General features: G+C 28.0%; 1 protein-coding gene across 1 annotated transcript in view; it reads right to left on the bottom strand.

Moving 5' to 3' along the window:
• Positions 1 to 1,247: 1,247 nt before the first annotated feature.
• mspo (M-spondin) overlaps positions 1,248 to 23,257 on the bottom strand; it is a 51,138-nt gene continuing 29,128 nt past the window's right edge. The window contains exons 3-7 of the mRNA XM_035083251.1: positions 11,068 to 11,381; positions 10,780 to 10,959; positions 4,165 to 4,337; positions 2,782 to 3,170; positions 1,248 to 1,779 (exon numbers count right to left, since the gene is read on the bottom strand). Coding sequence (XP_034939142.1) covers positions 1,562 to 1,779; positions 2,782 to 3,170; positions 4,165 to 4,337; positions 10,780 to 10,959; positions 11,068 to 11,381 — 1,274 coding nt within the window. The 3' untranslated portion in view covers positions 1,248 to 1,561. The remainder of the gene's footprint in view (positions 1,780 to 2,781; positions 3,171 to 4,164; positions 4,338 to 10,779; positions 10,960 to 11,067; positions 11,382 to 23,257) is intronic.

The following is a 23,257-nucleotide window of genomic DNA, read 5'->3' as shown; positions in this document are numbered from 1 at the left end:
AAACTCTATGTACACTTACTAGCTGACGTTTTTAGCTAGTACGTAAATCACCGGATAAGTTCAAAGCTAATATTCTTTAAAAATTTATAAATGTTATTAAAAATAAAGGAAAAATTTTTTTTTACACTAATATTGGATTAAAAATAAAATTCATAAATTTAATGATCTCACTGAACTTATGCTACCGCAAAGATGTAATATTACCGAAAGAGTGGTTACGCTGTTATGCTTGAACCTAAGCTAATCCTAGCACCAGAAAGAGGACTTCCCTCTACCAGTACTCTTTCGGTGGTTTGACTATAACTAGAAAATTGTAATATAAATTAGATTCACATGTTATAACTATACCGGATAACATAAATAGTTCAGATTTAGTATGACAAAAATATAAAGTATTCATAAAAAAAAATGAATTCTTATATTTCTTTTCAGATTTATTATTTATTTATAATTATAATAAAAAAGTAAAATATTTGATATATAATTACTTTTCACAAAATCACCATAAATCTTAGTTAAAAGTCGTGTTGTATTTATTACATAACTGAGAATAAATAAATAATAATAACATGAAAGAATTTACAAATATTCTTGGCTTTTATGTCGAGCATTAAGAGTGCACGATTCGTAGAGGGTAACTTTTATCCGAGGGTAATGTCGCACGATAAGAGCTTTTCCTGTACCATTGTATTCTGGGGTGTGTTCTTCCCTCGAGGCGCAATTAATTCCTCTTCTAACAGTCTCAATTACTTTTCACATACAACTACAACTCTCATGAGTATTCAAACTAGCGATATCTTGGCAAAAAAAAAAAGTTAAAAGAATAAAAAATATGTGTTTTAAAGTTGATTTTATTATGTAATATAAACTTATATGATGAACATTACTACATATATTTTTATTCATTTTATAACTAAAAACTAGTCACTAGAATTCTTAAAAACTAGAATGCTCACTTGTACAGAATATAATATTTGCGAGTAATTTTTATAATTTTTTTTTTTCGTGAAAAAAATTAATCTTTTACATTGACAATATTTATTATAAGAATTGTACACTTTTTACTGTTGGTAAAATGTATCATTCAATTTAATTATTAATTCAAAATTACAATTAGTCGTTAACTATATCTTATTAATTATTATTAGTTAATTAATTAATTGATAGTTTTTTAAATCTATATTTATTAGCTAAGAATATATAATACATTTACTTAACAAATACCTCATGATATTTATTCTTTTTTGGTTTGTAAAAATGGTATTTTTATTCGATAGATTTACGATACTTAATCAGTACAAAAGCTCTTGAAGCATTTTATATTGCAAAAATATGAATTAAAGTTTAAAAGCAAGTTATTTTAAGAATAAATTAAAAATACATATTCATCTAGATTGTCATTTTTGTTTATTTTTTTTTTTTATCAAAATTAGTTTAGGTTTCATTTTATTATGAAAATTTCATCTCCAATAATAAATTAAGCGAATTGCGGAAAAATGTATGTCAATGGTTAACATATTTAAAATAAACTTTTCCTTTTGTTTCGGTTTAAAAATGAAATTTACCAAGAAAATACATCGACAATGGGTTTAACACTATTATCAGGACAAGGACTGACACTTCCACACCATTTAGTTTCTTTAAGGGGAGGACAAATTGATCCGCCACGTCTTGGTCTCACCAACACCTTTCGTGTCCTCTGAGTTTCACCAACGCCACAGCTGCGACTGCATGCACTCCATGCTCCCCAATCACCTACTTTACAGTCTCTTGGAATCCCTGCGCAAAATTACAACAATTAATTACGGTCGCTAAACAACAACTAATGTAAATAAAGTAACATATTGTTATATTCCAAAAATTATCTTTCAAAAATGACAATTAATAATAATCCAAACAATATAAACAATTTGACTTCGAGTCTAAAGTTCTTTTATGTTTCAATTTTAATTAGGAAAACAAAAAAAATAAACAATTGTAAAAATGTAAATAATAAAAACAATAGCTTAATTTTAATCAAATATGTGAGAATGATGAAATAATTTTATTTTTTTTACATATTACTCATGCTTGGAAGGATATATAAAAAAGAGAATAAAAAGAGAGGAAAAGCAAAAAGGGTTTGAAAAACTTTTTGATCGGTCACGCAGAAAATATGGCTATTGGACTTTTCATTGCATTATGAGGGTTAAATAAAAAACTGCTAGCGTGAGTATTTTTTATTTTGTTCAATAGTAGTATCAATGATGTAGTACTAGAAGGGTAAATTGAAATGGTTTTTAATGGAGGTCTTTGATATCTAGGAGAGGAAGTGAAACGATTAGATAATTCAAAAGCTGACATAGCATAAATGAAGAAAGTCAAATATAGATACAATCAAGAAAAATAAGTAAAATGAAAAATGAATTTATACGATCTTTTTTAATTGTATAGACATGAAAATGATACAGACTATATTAAGTATTTAAAAACTTTTAATTGAGTTTCACGTGCGATATGATGGCATTCATGATAGTAAATGGAATTTTTTCTCCATTGTAATCTCCAACTAATCAGTGTTATATTTTCATACATTATTTTATACAAATAATTAATTTTTGAATAAATTATTATTTATATTTATATTTATATTGAAAATTTCATCCTATAGAATGAAAATTACTGTATAACAATTATTATAGCTAAATAATTATTCATCATGAATTTAATAAAGAAATTATTCCAATAATTCATTATATTTTTTCTTTCTTATCATGACTGAATTGTATATCAGTGACTTACGCCCTCGAAATCGTTTTCCTTTACTCTGAAGTCGATGGTGTTTCATTCGTAACCTGTGATGTTCTTTGGTATTCTCAATTGATGAGTTTCCTCCTCTAAATCGATTATTTAACCCACTAGTAGTGACGTTAGCGATTCTTCGTTGAATATCTTGATAAATTTGAGCCTTCTGAGCCTCCATAAGAGCATCTGCATTCTTGTACGATATCTCCTGTCTCGATTTATTCCCCTGGCTTTTTGCCAAACGTGACAAGGGCGTTGGTGTCATTGGAAAACGTGGACGCGCCAGACTGAAACTGTAGGATGAAGCTATGCTGTCTATTATCGCTGCTTTGTTGTCTCGAGGCTCGTCTGTTATTCCAGCTTGAGAACTTCCAGTTGTCCAATACCTGTGAAAAAATGATGTTTTATTTTTATTCCATTCCATCGGAATCCAATAACTTTTTCAATAAATAAGAACAAAACGGAAGTGCTGACTCTTCACCAAGGATTTTTTACTAAAGTTTTATTAAAATGATTACAATGTAGGAGTATTCTGTTGGAGTTATTCTTTGAAAGAAATATTTCATCAGGAAATGTTTAATAATAAATCCGTTACTTTTATAAGATTTGATTAATCATTTGAAAGAAGAATTTCTTGATCATGACAAAATAGGTTTCCATCGGAAATAAGTATTGAAATACTTAATTGATTTTAAATGCTAAAACCAATTCTACAAATAATAAAAAATAATTTATTTCAAAATATTAAATATTAAACAAACAAAATGATGGTTTCAAACTTTTTTATATAATTGAGTTTCCAAGCTAATCAAAAATAATGTGAATATATTTTATTATTAATCGATGGATTGTAATGTTTTTAAAAAATAATAAAGCAATATAGCGAAGCAATAGTAAGTTCCATTTTGAAGGTTCCTATTATTAAAAAAGTTTAGTATTTTATTTGTGTTTATTGAAAATGAAATTTCCCATTATATTGAGTTAATTGAAAACAATTTTACATGAGAATTTATTTTAATTAAAAATGTATACAATTCATAGGTCTTAATTGAATGAAAATTAAATTCTTTGTTAATTGAATCAAGAATTAACAAAAAGCATCAAACCGAATGAAGTAATTAGTTTTTTATTAGCTTTATAATTCTATAGAAATTTTAGCTGTGAACTTTCCGTATCTATTTTGTTACTTACTATAAATCACTATTATTCAAAAGCATTGAATTAAAAATGCTTGATGGAATATCTAAATCATTCGACCGAATTGTAATTTTTGGCTTCCATTTAAATAGAATTCCAATAATTTGAAGTGAAAAATAAAAAAAAATTTAGGGATGAAGAAGATTGGAGTGGATTTGGGTAAGATCCGGATAAAGGGATTACCTGTATCTCTGAGTGTCCATTTCCCTTCGCTCTTCGGCGATTGCTTCGTTCAAGTCTCGGTTTGGATCTATTCCCCGTGGGGTAGGACTGTAGGATGGAAACTTCTCGCTGCTTACAAACTCCATTTCTACTTCATCTTCATGATAGGTTTCCGTTAATGTATACTCTCTTAACTACAACATAAAATCACAACTTTAAGCATCGAACCTGACGTAAAACATGCAATTTCTCTTATTACTTCAAGATCTTAGAAGAATTTGATGCGACTAAAATATATATTTTTCAACGTTTTTCCATCACTATTGACATATTCATTTATGAAAAGCTCATAAATTATTTTTCAAACTTATCATTTAATGTTAAATAAATAAATAAGTTCTATTTTGTTGAAAAAGTTTAGTGGCTTATTAAATTTTTAAAGGAAGTGATTGAAATTTTATTGATGAATTTAATTGGAACAAGTGGAGATGTAATGAATTAAGAATCAACCGGTGAATAATTAATCACATAATTGGATGAAAATTAAATTGAAAAAAAATGTAAATTTTTGCATTTAATAATAAAAGCATGAAATGCACAGCAATTTAATAATATTTCATAAATTTTTTTCTATATAAAAAAAAAGTTGATGATAGTAAAATTATTAAGAGGTTTTACAGAAGTGTCAATTAATTAACTTTATAATTAAAGTTCAACTTATACGTCAAGTAAAAAGCATTTCATTTAATATAGTATGAAAGCCACAGAAAACTTCATTATACTTGTTAAAAAGATTTTTTTTTGTGGAAAAATAGTTTTAAACAAAAGATAGCATTTGATAATAACAAAACATTTCGTTGTCTTTAACAATAGCACATTTTTCTTTATCTTCTTTCGTTGTTTTAAGATTAAAAGATGACATATTTTTATGAGTCAAACGAAATTCGTACTTTCGTGAATAAATACATACTGAGTAATTACAGAACTATGAGATTTTTTTAGATGAACATAAAGAAATAAAACACTTATTTAAAACTGGAATGAACGTCTCTTGACACACAATTACTTCATTTGGATAAATTATCAAGTCCAAAGCTTTTTTCACCTTTTATTATCAATCATGTCTATTCTTATTTATTCTTCAATCATTATTATAAAAAAAACTAACTTATCATATAAATAATTATGTTCATTTTTTGTAGTGTATTTGAAAGAGAATTTTATTTTCCCACATGTCAAAAGTAGGCCTTAATTTTGGTTTTTATTGATATAAAATGGAACTCTTATAGAGAATCGTTGATGCAATTAAGAAACAAGATAGTGTGATGTGTTAATTAAAGATTGGACTTAATTAAACGATGTCGGTAGCTCTTGTTCTTTTGCTATGAAGGAGTCTAGCCTTGTCACTCCACCCACTTTGGAACGAGACAATCGAGTGTAAGGACGAGCATAGAGTGAGGTAACCAGAGAGTTATGCAGATCGAATGTAATTCTCATGGACATTCGACGTTTCCATGGACATATAGACGTTGTTGGGATCAATCGATCGTTATTTACCCCCTTGCTTGTCCTCCCATCCTACTTCTATCTCCTTTATCCTTCCCCTTATCCTCTAGATCCATTAAATGCCACTTAATCAACTCCTAAGTGTTCTGGTATAATTGGAGAGAGAGAGAAAGCTATTCGTTGCCTGAAAGCTACTAAAGATGAATATTGATGTTTTGAATAGTAAAATAAAAAGTTTCCAATATGAAAAGATAAAAGTAAATTGAAATGATAGATGATATGAAACATTTACATGAAATCTTCAAATAACTTTAGGACACTAAATAATTGGAATTTTTACCAACTGTGAGTTATTTATCCATAGATTAATTAGTACTATTAATTCGTGTACAATTTAACAAAATTGTAGGTCAGTTTTTTAAAGCTCAAGAATTTTTGTTACTCCATGTTTTGAAGAGAGTAAATGTGTTCATAATGATAAAAAATGTTAAAATTAATCATCAATTTTTTTTTAGATGAACTTCCTATTGATATTTTATAACTGTATATTAATAAATGACTCTTCTAATTGCCTTCGTTTTTAACGTCAAGTTTTTAATAAAAGAACAGAAAGTAGTATTCAGATATTGATGCTGCTAATTAAGTTTATTGAATAATTTGATTGGTATAAAATGAACAGCATATCCTCTTTAATCGCTTTTACTTTTCCTATTATTCTTAAGATAAAAGTACTTCACGAGTCTTGAAGGATTTGAATATTGTCTTATATACTTAACCAATTCGTCCAGACTTTATTTAGCTGATAATTCAGAAAGGTTTCCAGGGTTTTTTTCTTAGAATAATAGAATACTCAAGTTTTGCTTTGCCTACTGATAAATGAAGAAAAAGGTATCAATATTCACAACTATTGAACTTAGGCTTGGAAGTTAAAGTTCAATATGCTATAATGGTTTAATCAGTAAATGGTATGGAAATGCAGGATTAATCAGTAGATAATATTAATCTTTGGAAAACCATTTGGAATCTTATCTTCAGCGTTGACGTTGATACGATAGAGGGAAGGGAGGAAATGGAGGATTCAAGCATGAACATGAGCATGTGGGGAGGTCGTTATTGTTCACGAGCCTAATCTTGCTAATCTGCACAGGCCCTCCGGTCGTTTTGCGCGTCAGACTGCGTTTATCTGTTCCAGCGATAGTAATTCAACGTTAACAGTGAGCCCCAGGATATCAGTTACTATCTCACTTTTTAACCTTTACATCAATCTATCACTTTCTCTTAATTCATATGTCCTAACACAAGGGAAAAATCAATATGTAAACTGAATAATTTTTCTGAAAAACTATCAATTATCTTCACCAAATTAACATGATATTTTAATTCACTTGCTTCATACTTCAATCAATTCTCGTTCAGAATATTTTCATAGAGACTCAAAAGGTAAAAGAAAAAAATGCATGGAAGTCTGGTATTTAACAAATAAAATAAATTCTAGATTTTTTAAGATTGATATTTCAGTCGATTTTTATATAGCTTAAGAAGTATTACTGCAATAAGTAAAGTCAAGAATTGTTGAAGAAAACGATAGGTAGACGCTCAGAAGCAATCGATAAGGCACGCGACCCTCCTACCTTCCGACAAGTAGAAGATAAAGAAAAAAAACCTTCCAAGAGGTAGGTGATAGGTTTGTATCAAAGGTAAAAGAACACATGGTAGACTAGCGAAATCGATAATCGTGGATAATCGGATCTTCACCTCATCTAATAGGCTTGTATCGAGCATGTGACCATTTATGTGTGATGGTCGTATTAACTCTCTTAGTGCTCGACTGGTTTTCTACCTATTTACTAGCAATAATTGCTGGTCATTAAGAAGAACATTGAAAAAAGAATCGATATTTTTTTATTTAATTCTTCAATAAAGGTAACACAAATCTTTATTAATTACTGTAGCCTAAGTTGTATAGATTATAACTAAATATTATTTTCGAGAAAAGATTCTTCAGAATTTTGATTGAAGTGACCTTTTTATTGCAAAAAAGAATTGAGACACAAAAAACTTCAAACACATTGTTTTAGTAGGTTCAGAATGATATCTTATAGCAAAACGTTTGAACTTTTCTTTCATTAATAAAATACTGAAATTTCTGGACTCAAAAGATTCCCTATTATCTAGTATCTTTATTTCTTAATTTATAAAAAAATTCACCAATAAACTTACTGATATCACTTTTTGTAATATATAATTAAAATAAGTAAATGACTTTTATTTTTTATGTTCATATTTTATAATAATTCTAAAAATAATCTCATAAATGTAATCTTCTATTTTATATCAAGTTGTGCTAATAATTATCCATTTATCTAAGTGTAAGTAATTTGAAATTCATATAATTTATGTTTTATCGAGTTATTTAAAGTATTTCAATAATTGATATCATTAGAGAAACTAAACCTATTAATACCCATACAATAGTTTACCTCTAAATGGTCATTAATTATTTAATAGAGTTTGAAATTAATGACATCTTCAATCACATAATATATTCATTCAGAAGAGTACTTGCCAATTTTCACTAAAATAATAAACTGTTTAATCTTCGTCTCTACTAATTCAACTTTAAATAATTTATTTTTTAATAGTAATACATGTCATAGTTGATATGATAACAAAAAATGAGATCAAAAGTTTAATCTTTGATATAGATTACGAGTAAGCTTATCCGTATAACCAATTTATATATGAATGAAAATCTTGGATATTTATCTAGTTAAATTCAGAATATTCACTCGAAACTAAATAAATCTGCTCGACTCCAAACAACTACCAGAGCTAATAAGCAGCTTAGATGCAGTCTTATGTACAATTCCAGGTACATATTCATGGCAAATATTTATTTATGTATGTGTTATATTCAATATGATGTAGATATTTTGTGAAATTGTGAAAGATAAATTCTCACTATCAACACACTAGTCAACAAAAGGGTTGAAATCCGAATGTTCTTTGTTCAACTTTTTAGTAAAGTAACCTTTTCTAATGCAAATATGTATTTAATTCAAAATATTCATTAACTTTTTAACCAACTCTAGAATATCAATCATAAAGTTTAAGAATGAAAGGAACAAACTGAATTAAAATATTGCCATAAAATCATCTATAAACCATTTTTAAGTCATCTGGGTATGAGCCTCGAATGACTATGAAACAAATGATCATTACTGTATTGGAAGTCATCAAGCTACCAGGCATTCAGAATATTGTGGAGGTAACGTATAGTATTCTTGAATATTTTGATTTGAAGTTCAATTTTCGATATAAGCTTTCAAAATATGATGGTATAAAAAAGATTTTATCCTATGAATAGAAAAAAATATTCTATCATTTTATCACCGGAATATCTTAAAGTGCAACACGTGCTACAAAATATCACTAGAAGCCCAGCAAAGATCAATTGGAGGACTATGAGTCAACGCCTGTTGAGTGAGAGACAACACCATCAACTATTTTCTCTAATATGCAAGAGAATAATTAATTTATTTCAACTGACTGTCAATGTCGTGACTACGTGTGTTGCATATTTTCATAGAATGCATATGATTTATACTTTTTATAGGTTTGATTGATGAAGGAGCGCTAGACTCTGTTCAATATTTTTTTATATAATTAATTTCCTTTTTCTATAATCTATTTCAGTCATTAGAGTAAAATACTTAACATTTAATTAATAACAATAAATCATTGAATTATTGACTAGTTATGAATTTGTGAGGGATGTATTTGATAATTATTACACTACAAACATTTGACATTTCAAATTATCTATAACTTGTTGATAAATTTTAACCTTTAGTGCATTGCTTGTACCTATACTTTATGTATGTTATCATTTAATAAGAAAATAAGTTTTCCCATTTTAAATTTCCAAGTTGTAATTCAGATCAATGATCAATGTATATGTGTATATAATTTTTTTTATCGATAGCTATTTAGAAATCGCGTTGGAAAGTTATTTATAGTTCAAAAAAAATAATTAAAAATCAAGTTCATCTGCCAGAATTTTCTAAATTTTCTTGTGAAACAAATAAAAAGTAATTCAGAAATTTTGCGATACAGAGGAACCATAAAATTACTGTCAATTTTATCTAGAGATAAAATATGAAGTGAATGGCGAATCATATGTATCGTGACCTCTGAAATATTTATTTCATTTTATAGCACTTTTATGTTTCTCTTTCTCTATCTCTCATTCTCCAGTGACCTGGCTATTCCTTTGGGAGTTGGTGCCACGCATAATTAAGTTGAGCTTTGAGTAGTTTCAGTAACAACTAAAATTTACATCACATTTATCCGTTGATTCTAAAATGTTGCTGATGTTTCTAGCACGTCATCACGATTTTCTGACACTTGATCATTGCAGCTGAGTCAAGTTGATTTTCAGACTGTTTCAAGTTAATAAATATTGACAGCTTGAGAGATAGTACTGTAAATTTTGTATGGATGAGAAATAAAACAAGAAGTATGTAGTAGTTGTTTTGGGGTGGATGAGTAAAGAGAAACTGTATTTAGTTGCAGGTGACGAAGCGATGCTGAAGAGATGAGGGATCAAGTTGAGAATGAGGGAGATGGTGTGAGATGGAAAAGGATGAAGAGAGGATGAGAATGTGTCTGAGGGTCGCGACTAAGTAATTCGACACGGAAACTGGATTTTGAGTCATCTGAGAAATCTGACTATCTGTTCCTCTAGAGAAGTAAAATTCTTGAATTTCTATACACACTTCACTCAATACATCAACAATTTCAGTACTTTTTCATTCTTTTTTTCTCTTTCATTCTGTACCATTATTTTTTTTTAATCAATTCTATTATTTATTATATTTAAAATGATATTTTTTCAAAGAAAGACTGAAAGTTTCGCTATCAGAGGATTGGGTAATTTAGAACTTATTTACAAATTATTTTATGATATAATATTCTAATTAGTTAATCAATGAAAATTATTGTAAATAAAATATTTAGTTGCTAATCAAAAAAAGGTCATGAATTTTTCAAAAAAATAAAAAAAAATCTCTGCAACTATTTTTTCAATATAAAAAATATATAATACTAAATTTTCTATATTATACTGACCTTTGTGAACGTGAGGGTGGCAATAGGTGGCAATCGGGGTAAATTCGGATAATAAAAACTTCCAGCAGGGTGTGCTGGATATCGTGATGTTATTCTGTAAACAATCCCCTGGGGGTTCGTTGGCCAATTTGCTGCTGTGAACGTAAAACCGTTGTCTGTACCTCCATCCAATGGATCTAGCTAAAAAATTTAATTTTTTCAAATGTAAAACTGTGTTTGAAGAACAAAAAATCAATAGATAAATGTTATCTGTCTTTGTAAAGATAATGAAAAATCATATAAATTTACCTCAACAGTAACTGTGTCAACCCAATTACCCTCAACGCAAAGGTCAAATGAATTGACTCCCACAAACCAATCAGGGCTAGGGTTCATTCGAACCATGATGCTAACGAGAGTATGATTACCATCCAAAAATGCTCGACTAACAGTTGTTCCTTCTCCTTGAGGGATTTCAGGACCTCCAAATACATCCAAGATGTTCGCACTGTCTCCACCTGTGTCTAAGCCATCTATTCGACCTGTCTCCACATATTGAGTCGCTCCTGGAGTCAATCTTTCACCCAGACGGTAGAGAGAATAACTTGAATTGTGCGTTCGACCTAGAATGAAATTTTAATAAAATATTTTATCTTCCGTTCATATTGGTTTTATTAATAAAGATGAACAAAAAAAATTGCTTTTTTTTCCATAGATTTAATATTTTAGGCCCTCAATATTGGAATTTAGTGTAGAAATGGTTTACGTTTTATGAAAAATATTGAAGTGTTATAACGATAAATCCAACATGTTAATTATTATAATAAAATATTAAAATGTTTTTTCAATGATGTCTTTAAAAATAAGTATACATAATAATAATTTATCGATTCAATTCAAGTAATGGCTGTACCAAATATATCAAATAGTTCGTAAAGCATTTCAAATATTACTTTTTAAATCCTATAATTAAAATTCAGAGTCCTCTTTTTAATTTTTTTCATTTCTTAATACTGAAAGTATCTTAAAATAAATAGAGATTTAAATTCAAATGCTGTATTTTTATCTTTTCACACTCACTTAGTTGGGTTTGGCTACGAGTAAAAAGCTCTGAAGCACACAATAAGCTAGGTTTGGAGATGGTAATTATGTGGTCATTTTCATCCCCAAAGAGTTGATATTTTTTTTCATTTATAATTTGTTTGTACAGTGAATTATTTTAGCGAAATAATTTCAATGAGGTTGCTAAAAACCTTACGGACGAAGATGAGTGAAGAGGTGCATTAATTGGCCATAAATTCAAGGTGGCACATTAATTCGACTATCTCATATAGCTTCCAATGTCGAGAGATACGAGGGTTGTGCTCACGAAAGGGAGAATCACTAATGATATCCTTAAGCTATATTCCATTCCATAATCCCCACTACTATTACGAACATTTTCATATACAACCAATTTCATTCGAATTATAGAAATGAATATTCGCTCCATATATTGTTCGCTGGATTGTTGGAAAATCGAGATTTGCTTCTTGAATTTATAATTAGATTTTTTCAAAATTATCATAATGTTATTTGAATAAATTTATTCTCATTTTAAATCTGAAGGATAATTTACTGAGTAAACAAAATTTATATTCATAAATGTTATGTTTATAAAATGTATGCTAATTATTGATCATAATTCCTTTCTTAAATTGGTTCATTAAATCCTTTAATTGTTATTAATATTATTTTTTAAACACACATTTTTTGATGAAATAACTTCAAGATGAATTTTATAACTTTCGAATTAAATTATAAAAGAAGAATATTTATTTTAATTAGACAATTTATTACAATGATCAATTACTTACTAAATATTAATCGATAATAATTTTTACTTGATAATGAATAGTATTTGATATATTGAGATCAAAATAATGATTGAAGATGATATAAATAAATATAAAAATTGAGCCATTAGAGTTTAATGGATAGAAATGGTGGTAAACAAGAGGTAAATATGTTGAAAGATTTGATTGAAATAAATTATAAAGATTGCTTACAATATTGGATAAGCTTTTATTCTATTAATTATATCTAATGGCTGATAATTAATAGTATATTGTTAAATTCAAAGTATACATTGGAGTGTTAATTTAAAGTATCCTAATTTGATGGTATATCCAAAAGCGAATTATTTACTGTCGAGAAAATTACAAACTTTCGATGTGTAACGTCGAGTCACAGTTGACGTGTTTATATGCTTTGTCCCACGTGAATTTGCGGCGTACCAACGTATTTTCGTCAATTGCTTGGAAACTCCGCATTTTACGACCCAAGAGAGAGGAAACATGGAAATAAAATTAACCATTGGCATTACGAATGAATAAATACAATTGTTAATTAATTTTACCGATAATATCAACATTTTAATGGGATCGACATTTTGAATAATATTCAATTAATAAATAACTTTTAATATTTTCTGAATTATATTATGAAAATCATCTAAATAATTTAAATATTATTAATTATAGATATTGAGTGTTTTTGTTATTGTGTGAAGCTTTTAAATACTTTACACCTCTTGAGATACTTAGACTTTTCAAGATCATTATAATTTATTTTTTTTGCATTAAAAATCCGTAAATTTTATCAAGAACTTTACTATTAATTATAACTGACAACGAATGTTTGCAGAAATAATGACTTCAAGGCACAAGAAGATTTACCTCTGGAACTAATAATCAAAGAGAATAGGGTTGAAACTTTGCTCCATGCTCTCGTGTTAATAATTAATATGGTAGCGTCTTGAATTAATTATTTATAATAAATCTAATTATTCAAGAAATTCAATTTCGATTAAGTTTTGAGAATAAACTAGAAAAAGTATTCTCTTTCAATATTTATCCTAAATATGTAAAATTAATCCATTGATTGATAATAAAAATTGATTGCATCAACCAAATGGATTCCATAATACATTAATGTATAAACCTGCAGTGTATTGTGTAGATGATAACAGGTTTATGCATAACAGGATGAAAATATTCCAATATTATTGATTACGTATGATTGAAATAAAAAAATTAATGATATCAAAAGTTGTTTTTGATTAACTTTGAATTAAGATTTAATTTCAAGAATAGATGAATAAACTCGTATCTGTATTGTAGTTAAAATGACAAATGATATGAATTTCGACGAAATACCACTGTAATTTACAATAAAAGTATTTTCCTTTTGCATGAACGACCTTACTTTTGTTAATTGCTTATAGAATGTTGCAAAAGTAATTTGGTGTAAGTGACGAAACAAGTTGAAATAAGATGAAAGTTGGGGCCAATGAGTAGAAACACGGAAGCACAACCTGCTTCAATGGTATTGAGAGGATTTGAAAGACTTAAGGAAACCGTGACAGGAAACTGAAGCAACAAGAACGTCACGGTGGTTTCTGGGAGTCAAACTTGATACAACTTCTCTCTCACTCACCAACTCAGTCTCTTCCGTCTTTCTCTTCTCTTCATGACCATCAACAACTTAGGTGAGACTTAGTTCAAAGCTGTAAGACACAATTCCAAACACGAACCGACACCTTCTCTTGAATTTAACTCTTGCAATCTTATTTGGCGTCCGTTATACGTGCAAACGGACGGGTTAACCTCGATTCTGGAAATACGCCTAACAAGATCAGACAACAAATTTGTCAAATACAATCTAATTTCATTATTAATTCGAATCTTGTTACCTTTGTCTTTTTTATTTTTAAATGATTTTTTAAAATAAAAATCTTGTACTGTTACATTACAATAAATAATTTAAATTTTTGTTTACATTATTCCAGAGAGAGAAAAATAATTGCATAATTTTTTTAATAATAAAAAATGAGTACATACATATAGGGATATATATTTTATGATTATTCTGTTATTTTATATAACAGCAATGTCGAATGCACCGTTTGCCGATTCAGTAACATATGTTAAGAGGAAATGAAAAGCTTTATAAAAATTATTATATCTAAAATTTTATTGAAGAGTTTTCATTAATAAAATACATATTTTCCTGTAAAATTTTTATAGAATTTTTAGCGTAATAAAAGATAATATAAATATATTATTTTTGAAAATTGTTTTGTTTTTTCTTTTTAAAAAAAATGCTGATGAAACTTTTATTCAGAATTGTGTATTATACATAACGAGATAATACTTTGTATATTATATAGAAAATAGGTAAATATTTATCATTAACTAATAATAGTAAATTTAAAAATAGTAAAGAATATAGGATAAATGAATTAAGAGATGAATAATAGACACTTAACAACCAGGAATAAACATAGATCCCATCAATAAATAAAAAGCAAGTTGCACCAGAAAAATTTATTATTCAGTTTAAGAAGCTTTTTCAGTAAACTTCAAGAATAGTTGATGTAATTCTTGCTTAATTTTTCATTTTACTTCACCAATCTATTTACATATGTAATCAACTTTGTTCTGTTCTTTTTTTTTCCTTCAAATTATAATTAAATTTTTCGACGTATCTAGAAATAAGAATAATGAAAGAATCAACGATAAGTTTGTTTTTTCTTTTTCTCTCTCAAAATGTATAGGATCCATAGCTGCACCTGAATAATACGGCACAGAGTCATGGGTATAGATGATAAATCCAATTGTGAATTCCGATGCTATTCACTGAATTCATTGATTAACTGAAAACGTGAATCTCCCTACCACACTTCATATTTTCATTGACCACTTCCTAGCTATTCCTCTTCTTCTCTTCTCTGCTCCTATCTCATATAATACACCACACTCTGGCAATGTTACGCAAGGCTATTAACCCGTCCAAAGCAGCAACTCAACACTACTGCTAGGTTGGCTGGCGCCTCGTATTTATAGGCTGACCTAATCTCGACACTCACTCGTTTCTTCTCGAATTTCTAAAGTTAAGGAGATGATATCCACCTACACTACACTAGTTTAGTCATCGGAAATAAATTTACTAATTACATTTTAACCACTTACTCATGCTTCCATACTGCTACTAATTCTCTCATGTATGTATTTTTAGTTGGAGAATCAATAATTCAACTCATTTCCATATACATCTTTATTTTTGTTTATATTATTCGGTATATTTTTATTGAACGATAATTTATGCTTGTGAAAATGGAAAAATAATATTGACAAAACAAGAACATGATTATTTAGAAAATAATAAACGTCTCCATTAGTGAAATGAATTTTCTTGTCGGTGATAAATTCACGATGAAGAAGGGTAGTGAAGATTGGTGTAGGGTAGGAAAAAAAAACCAAACCCAAAGAGGACAAAAACGATCAGTTATTTTTAACAAGGCTAAAGAATTTATTATCCACCTCTACTTGTAAAATGTTTCATTTGATTTTTATATATATAACACTATGGAAAAAATTCTTTTGAACTTTTTACCATTTCAAATGATATCAACCTTTATATATTTGTTTACTGTTTTTATCTTCGAATGTCAATCGGAACTTTATTGAAACGGGTGAAATTGCGGGTCAATCAATTACTTTTTGATTTTTATTATTAAATTCCAATATAAAAATTGATCTGTATTTTTTATCGGTTTTTGAAAATTTAAAATTTTAAGATGAAAAATTGTATCTCTCTAGTGAATAAAAATGTTGCGGTTTTTTAAACCTCATGATCAATATTATTTGAATATTTTCTATTTCAAAGTGATTTTAGAGACAAATTTAAAAATGGAGAGAAGTGAAGTTTCTTGTCTTTCATTTATTTTTCATGTCTTCATATACTATTTATAAATAATGGTCAAGTAACTGAATAAATCATCAAAGAGTTACCAATAGTAGTTTAACCATTTTTCGTTTATAAAAATTTACTTTGTTAAATAAATTTATTTTCACATTTTTCATTTTTTCTTTAAAACAATTTAATATTACACATCACCAGTGCATTTATTTCCCAGACACTCTAAATAATAAATTATTTTTCCAACTTTAAGAATCATAAAACTTCTACTAACCACCATTATTAATTAATTTTAAATCATTAAAAAAACTTAATTAATTATTCTTCTCAAGTTTATTTTAAACAAAAAAAAAATAATAGAAATAATTTTTCTAAAACTTTCTCAAGAGATAAACTTGAAGTACTTTAATGAGTATTTGGAATCCTGAAAATATTTTTATTTTAATAAACGCTAAAATCTATTTGTTCTGAATAAAAAATCTAAATATTCATACGAATGTATTGAATCTCAAGAAATTGATAGTTATATTTTGTTCCCCTTCATTTAGCTCCCACTCATATCATTCTGTTTGACAAAAGTTACATTAAAGCAGGACTAGATCTTCAGAATGCACACGAATTTCGTATCCGTGCTGTGCCTTTTGATGTATTATTCAAAATTCTCCAGCAGCAGACGCACAACGTGCCGTTGTTCAGGCAATTGCTCACTGTAAAATCATGTCACGCCCAATCCGTCTTTCCCAAACTTTAATAAAACTTTATTATAAATAATCAGAAATTCTTTGCATCAGAGGAAAAAATATGAAAAAGATGACACGCTCTTGACAGGATAAATTGAATTACAAATATTGAAATTTCTATAAACAAATAAATTCAATTTTTCCATTATGATTATTTCTTTGATGTTCATTGATTCAACAAAAGAATATTCATTAGAAACTTCTTTCAATAAAGGTACTTTGAAAATATATATTACCAATATCTACTAGTTATAATCATTGATCAATGATAAAAAAAAAGTGTATCTTTGATTTATTTGAAGTTTTAATTCGTTTAATCCGATAAATTTATTATAAAACATCAAGACATCAAGTGTAAATTGGTTAAAAAAAGACTACACGATTTGACATCAAACTATTGCTATCATTCAAGTGTTTGAACGTTAAGAGTATCTGTTTCGATTTTTCTTTTCACCATCACGTATTTCTATGTACATTTTTTTCTATTTTCTCGTGATTTTTTCTACCAAAAGAATATTTTTTTTTACCGGTCCTCTTGAGTCTTTCAATTGAGGATCGATTGCATGAAAGAGGATCAAGAGTAGTCAAGTGCACTAATTGTACAACGAGATGATTTAAAGAGAAATAAAAGAATGAGAGAAAAACTTTCACAATATACAGCTATATTAAATAATATATTATATTAAAAAATGGTATAATTACGAGTTGAAATGGATGCAGAAATTATTATAGAACCATTGCTTGAATTAATTTTTTTTGTCAATAAACAAGCAATGATAATTGTAAAAAAACTTTTATTATTTTTTCTTGAAAGGACATAAATATTATCATCTAATTTAATAAAATTCATTATTTAATTAGTAATTTAACCATTCTTTTAAAATTCTATATTTTTATGTTATAGATCATAAGTGTGTGTGAAATATTTTTAGTCATAAATTTAATGTGGCTCAATCTCATCATAAAATTAATGAATAAATTTCATCACTTTGACAAAATTTATTATGAAGAAGTCAATTAAAAATATCTCTAAGAAGGAAAAAAAGTTATTACACTGAGAAAAAAATTTACTTCATACAAAAAAGATTTCATTCGATCATTAACATCGAAATTTCAAATAGTCACAATAAAATATTTCTTTGAAATTATAAATATTTGATTGAAATCATTTTATTTAATCAAATTAATAAAATGTCATTTGTTTTCATTCTTGTCGTAACCTTGAAAATTTGTTTTTAAACTTGTCGCAACATTGAAACAGTTGACAAAATGTGTTTTTGATAACACTACTATTAGTTTGAATAAAATATTATCTTGAGAATACTCCAAGTTTCTTTTATTGATTAAATAAAAAATTCTTTCATTTAACGAAATTTTTTTCTCAGTGTATTTACCCAAAATGATTGATTATTAAAAAAGTTCGGGAAATTTTGAACAAATTTGAAAATGTTCTTTCATAATTTTTACAATTTCACATGGAGAAAAAATGTAGTTTTTAAATGAAAAAAAGGAGATATAAAATGAATTTATATTTACAAATGTAACAAATCTATTTATACTCGATCTAGATTATTTAATTGTTTAATAGGATTCATTATATATATTAGGATTAAAGCAATATAGAGAATAGAGAATAATTTAGGGGGAGATTAGAGGGTTTCATACATGACATAGGGGTGAACTAGGAGGTTTGTGGATATCCGAAAACCCGCTAATAAATTCCAGACGAGCGACCGAATCGATTGCCATAGAGGAAGCAGATTAATCTCAAAGGTTTAGAGATTCTTCGTGGTGAACCTTGGGGTTGATTAATCACTGCAAAGTTGTAGTTATATAAAAAAAAAAAAAAGTACAAATATACATTTATTTTTTTCCGGAAAAAAAATTTTTTGTTAACTAACTAAAAATTCTTGACTGTATACTTTATTTACTTCGGTTCGATTATTCTCTCTTTTTCTTTGATAAAAGGAGAGGATCATGCGAGAAATTGACAATCTGTAGCAGGGGATGCGGAAAAAATAGTATTGAAGAATAAAAGTGTAGGGAGTGTGCGATGATGTAGTTGTGAAGGAGCAAAAAAGTACGAAGAAGAGAAAAGATGAATAAATAAATCAGTTAGGACAAAGAATATATTGAAAAATTGAGAAATCCAAAGAGGATCGCAAGGTAAAACTATTCATCCAATACAAAATGTCACAAGCAGTTTTCTTATCATTCAACCAAATATTTTTCTTTCTTTTTTTTCCACTATTTCTTTGTATTTTATTAAACCGAGTCTAAGCCATTTTCATATTGAGAGAAAATTCAATAACCAAAATATATATTTGTTGCTGCTCAACTTTGCCAAATATTTCCTTCTTTAATTCAATACAATTTATCTATTGATAAAAATAAATTCATCCATCGAATTTTCTAATCTATTGACATTTCTTTAAAAAAGTTTTCACAACATTTCTAAATAAATTTCTCTCCTGAATTCATTCTACTTCTTGAGTTATTTGTTTTTGTGAAACTAAATCACATATTCATCTATTTATGATGAAATATATTTTACATGATATAATCATCATCAAAGCCTTTTCCTAAGAATAATACGACATTCCAAGAATTTGTATGACATATAATAAACTTATGTAAAGTTATATGTGATATACATAGATCTTCTGTGAATGTCAAAATAAATCAAGCAATATTTCTCAAATGTTTCATATTTCATAGAAGCTAACAGAATGATATAAAGTTATATAAAGTCAAACTTATTTTATTCAAGTCATCATTCCCGAACTCTGAAAATTGTTCAATATCTTGGGTAATTGTTCATTATCTTGGGTCTTCACCGATTAAAAAGAGATGAAAATTAACATTATTGGTATCTGCCATTTATTTTTAATTCATCATCAGATCAAAATGATTTTCATCTGAAGCAGAGGTTTCAGTTATGTTGAATTGAAACAAAATCACCACTTGTTTCGTCAACATGACACTGATTGATCTATTCAATTGTTAATACAATAGATATGTTTAGTCTCTGTTAAAGACTGTATTTATTATATTTCATGCAATTAATAGAAAACAGTATTTATTTGAACAAACTGTAGAAAGCAAAGTTATCGATCTGATACACCAGTTACCATACCTCAGCACTAAATTATTGTGAACCAGAACCTTCAAGATCTATGGTCTACCTAACTTTTCACGAGTTTCGAGTCCCTGAAAAAATTTAGACCATTTGGCTTCTGATTTTTGAATTAGATGCTTTTTTAATGACTTCTGAACAAATGCTGTAGATGATATACAGCATACGAAGTAAGTAAATATGTCACCAACTTTCAGTCCCTAAAAGCTATGTATTCTCAACTATTAACCTCGAAAAAAATAGAGTATACGCCAACGAAATTAGTTAATATTTTTAGATAGTTTAATTTTTTAATATAAGCTTTCTAGAATTTTATTTTTCATAAAACTATCGGAAATTGATTTCTCAAAAACAACTTGTTTGAATGTGTTTGAATATTTTATCGAGAGGAATAAATTGTTTATTTAATAACAGTTGTAATATAATAGCATTAGTTTTGCTGAAGCACCAATTTAATTTTAGTAGTACACTAGTTTATATATAAACAGAATGTAAATCAGTATAATAAAATGTAATCAAGGTAATAAAATATAATTGGTGTAATAAAATGACAGTCCGAAGACTAACTAGGCTGTATTTTCTACTAAAGTATATACAATCTTAATACATTTTAAATCAATATAAATATTAATTTTATTGATAGTAATTATTTGCAAGACAAATAATAAATGAACAAAATTGATTTATTATAAATAAATATTTGAACATATTTCTTGGGTGGAAATAAAAAGCAATAACTGAAAGAAGATTTCTTAACAAAAGAAAAATTATTACCTAAATAATTTATTAGACAATAAATTCTGTTTGCAAGTATTGAGTCATTATTTACCCTCTTCAATTAATTTTTGGTCTAGATTTTTTTACACAATAAAAGTTACATTTTATTTAACGACAATCTCGACTATTTTCTTACTAAACCATCATTATCATCTTGTACGACCTCATTAATGAGATATAAATTCGAAAAAATGTTTGGGTGAATGTTAGAAACGTCAGACAAGAAGAGAACGAATTGAAGTTGGCGAAAAATAGACTGGGTTGGTCTCATTGTGGTTTCCGATGGTCAGTTATTCGCGGTCGTGTATCTCTTGGTAATCCCTTGACGGTTGGAGGTACATTGGTTCGACAGATTGATGGATAAATAGATAGTCTAAAGGATCGTACAAATGAAAGTACAAAAAAAGGTCGACGTGGAGGGATTGAAAAAAGTAACCAACCAGAAAGTCGAGGACAGACGACTGTTTATGACAGAATAAAAAAAAATGCTGAGTTTGGGAAAACTAAAATTTATCACCGTCCATTTTTTATTCCCTTTCAAATACCAAGGGAATCATTTGATAGTAGAAATTCCAAATAAAAAATAAACATTTCATGAAGAAAGGGGTAGAATAAAATAAAGAAGGGTATATTGGTGACTGAAGTGGTTGACGAAACGTAACGGCGCCGAGATTGTAGACAGTTGAGTGAGTTCAGAGAGAAAGAGAGTGTAAAGCAAGCAGAGTAAGATGAAAAAAATGAAAAGAATGTATTCTTGAAAACCAACGGACTCTTGAAGGAAAATCGTCTTTTTCCACTAGCGAACCAATTCTTCCCTTTGTCTACGTCTTTGTCATTTTTTCTTGTCTTTGTATAGCCTTCAGTTTCGTTGCTGTCTTGTCTTTCTGTCCTTTAAGAGTGTTTTGCAAACGTAGCGAGGGTAGAAGTTACCCTTCAGTGTCACTAGCAGCCGTAGAGTCCTTTCTACTTCCTTTATCCCTGTGAGAGCGAAGTTTACTTCATTGGAAAAGAGTCTGTCTATTCTCTTTCGTCGCTTCCTCATTTTTTTTTTTTCGACTTACTTGGCTTTTGTTATATTGAGACAACCAAGACGAAGTCGTCTAGAATGAAAGCATTATTTAATGAAAGATAATTCTAGAGAAACAGACATTTTTTGTATCTTGGGAAAGAAGGGAATTAATTTTTTGTCGGCATTGATAATTCTTGAGCCAATTGAATAAAAAGAGTTAGATAATTTTTTAAAATACGAGTGAAAAGACTTTGTTCTATTCAAGTGATATCAAAATAGATTTAATTGAAAATTTTGATAGAGTCAACGTAATGAGATAAAAAAGTTTGAGTTTTGGGAGGTTAGGAAATGCATGTATTTTCAAGGTAAAAAGGGAATGATCTCACATGATAATTTAAATATAATTTACCCAAAAGGACGTAAGAAAGGTATCTGTCTCTGGAAAGAATTTCTCTTTCAGTGTTTTGTCATTCCTTTGTGCATTTTTTGATGGAAATAAAATTTTTATCATTCTTATCACGAACTCGTCAAATCAACCATTTCTCAGATATCCCCAAGAGTCGAACAAACATCTAAGAAAGCCGATTGTGCGTGCTCGGCTGAAATTTCCGGCTCATGAATCATGTATCAAAGCATGAGCATTCTTACTCACGCGTGAGTTGAAATTCTCTCTTTCTCTCTTCACTTACATACTGATAATACTTATTTAAGCCTATTTTAATCCTCTACATGATCAATTACGTCTATTCTCGTGCCATGCAAAGTCCAATTGATTTTTTATTCCATCCTATTTCGGATAATAAAGACTTTACGACTACTTTTACTTTCTTCATACTTTCTAGTGAGTTTTTCTCAATAGTCTCTGTACTTTTATGGTTAAGAAATCATTTATTAATAAAAAGTAATTTTAAAAACATTACAGCCCTAAAATTGGAATATTTTTCTCAAGTATCGTTTGTTGGATCAGAACGGAAGGGAAAAAATGATGTAGCTCTATGTGAAAATAATTTACTTTACGTTGAATTATTTTTTTTTTTTTTTGAAGAGGAAAAAAAAATAAATTGAAAAAGTTGTTGCGTTTGAGGTTTTTTTCTG

Source organism: Chelonus insularis, unplaced genomic scaffold (assembly GCF_013357705.1).
Source record: "Chelonus insularis isolate UGA/USDA-ARS -01 unplaced genomic scaffold, ASM1335770v1 contig_358_pilon, whole genome shotgun sequence".
Lineage (NCBI taxonomy): Eukaryota > Metazoa > Arthropoda > Insecta > Hymenoptera > Braconidae > Chelonus > Chelonus insularis.
Note: the sequence above shows the minus strand (reverse complement) of the source record. Positions and strands in the feature narration are given on the sequence as shown.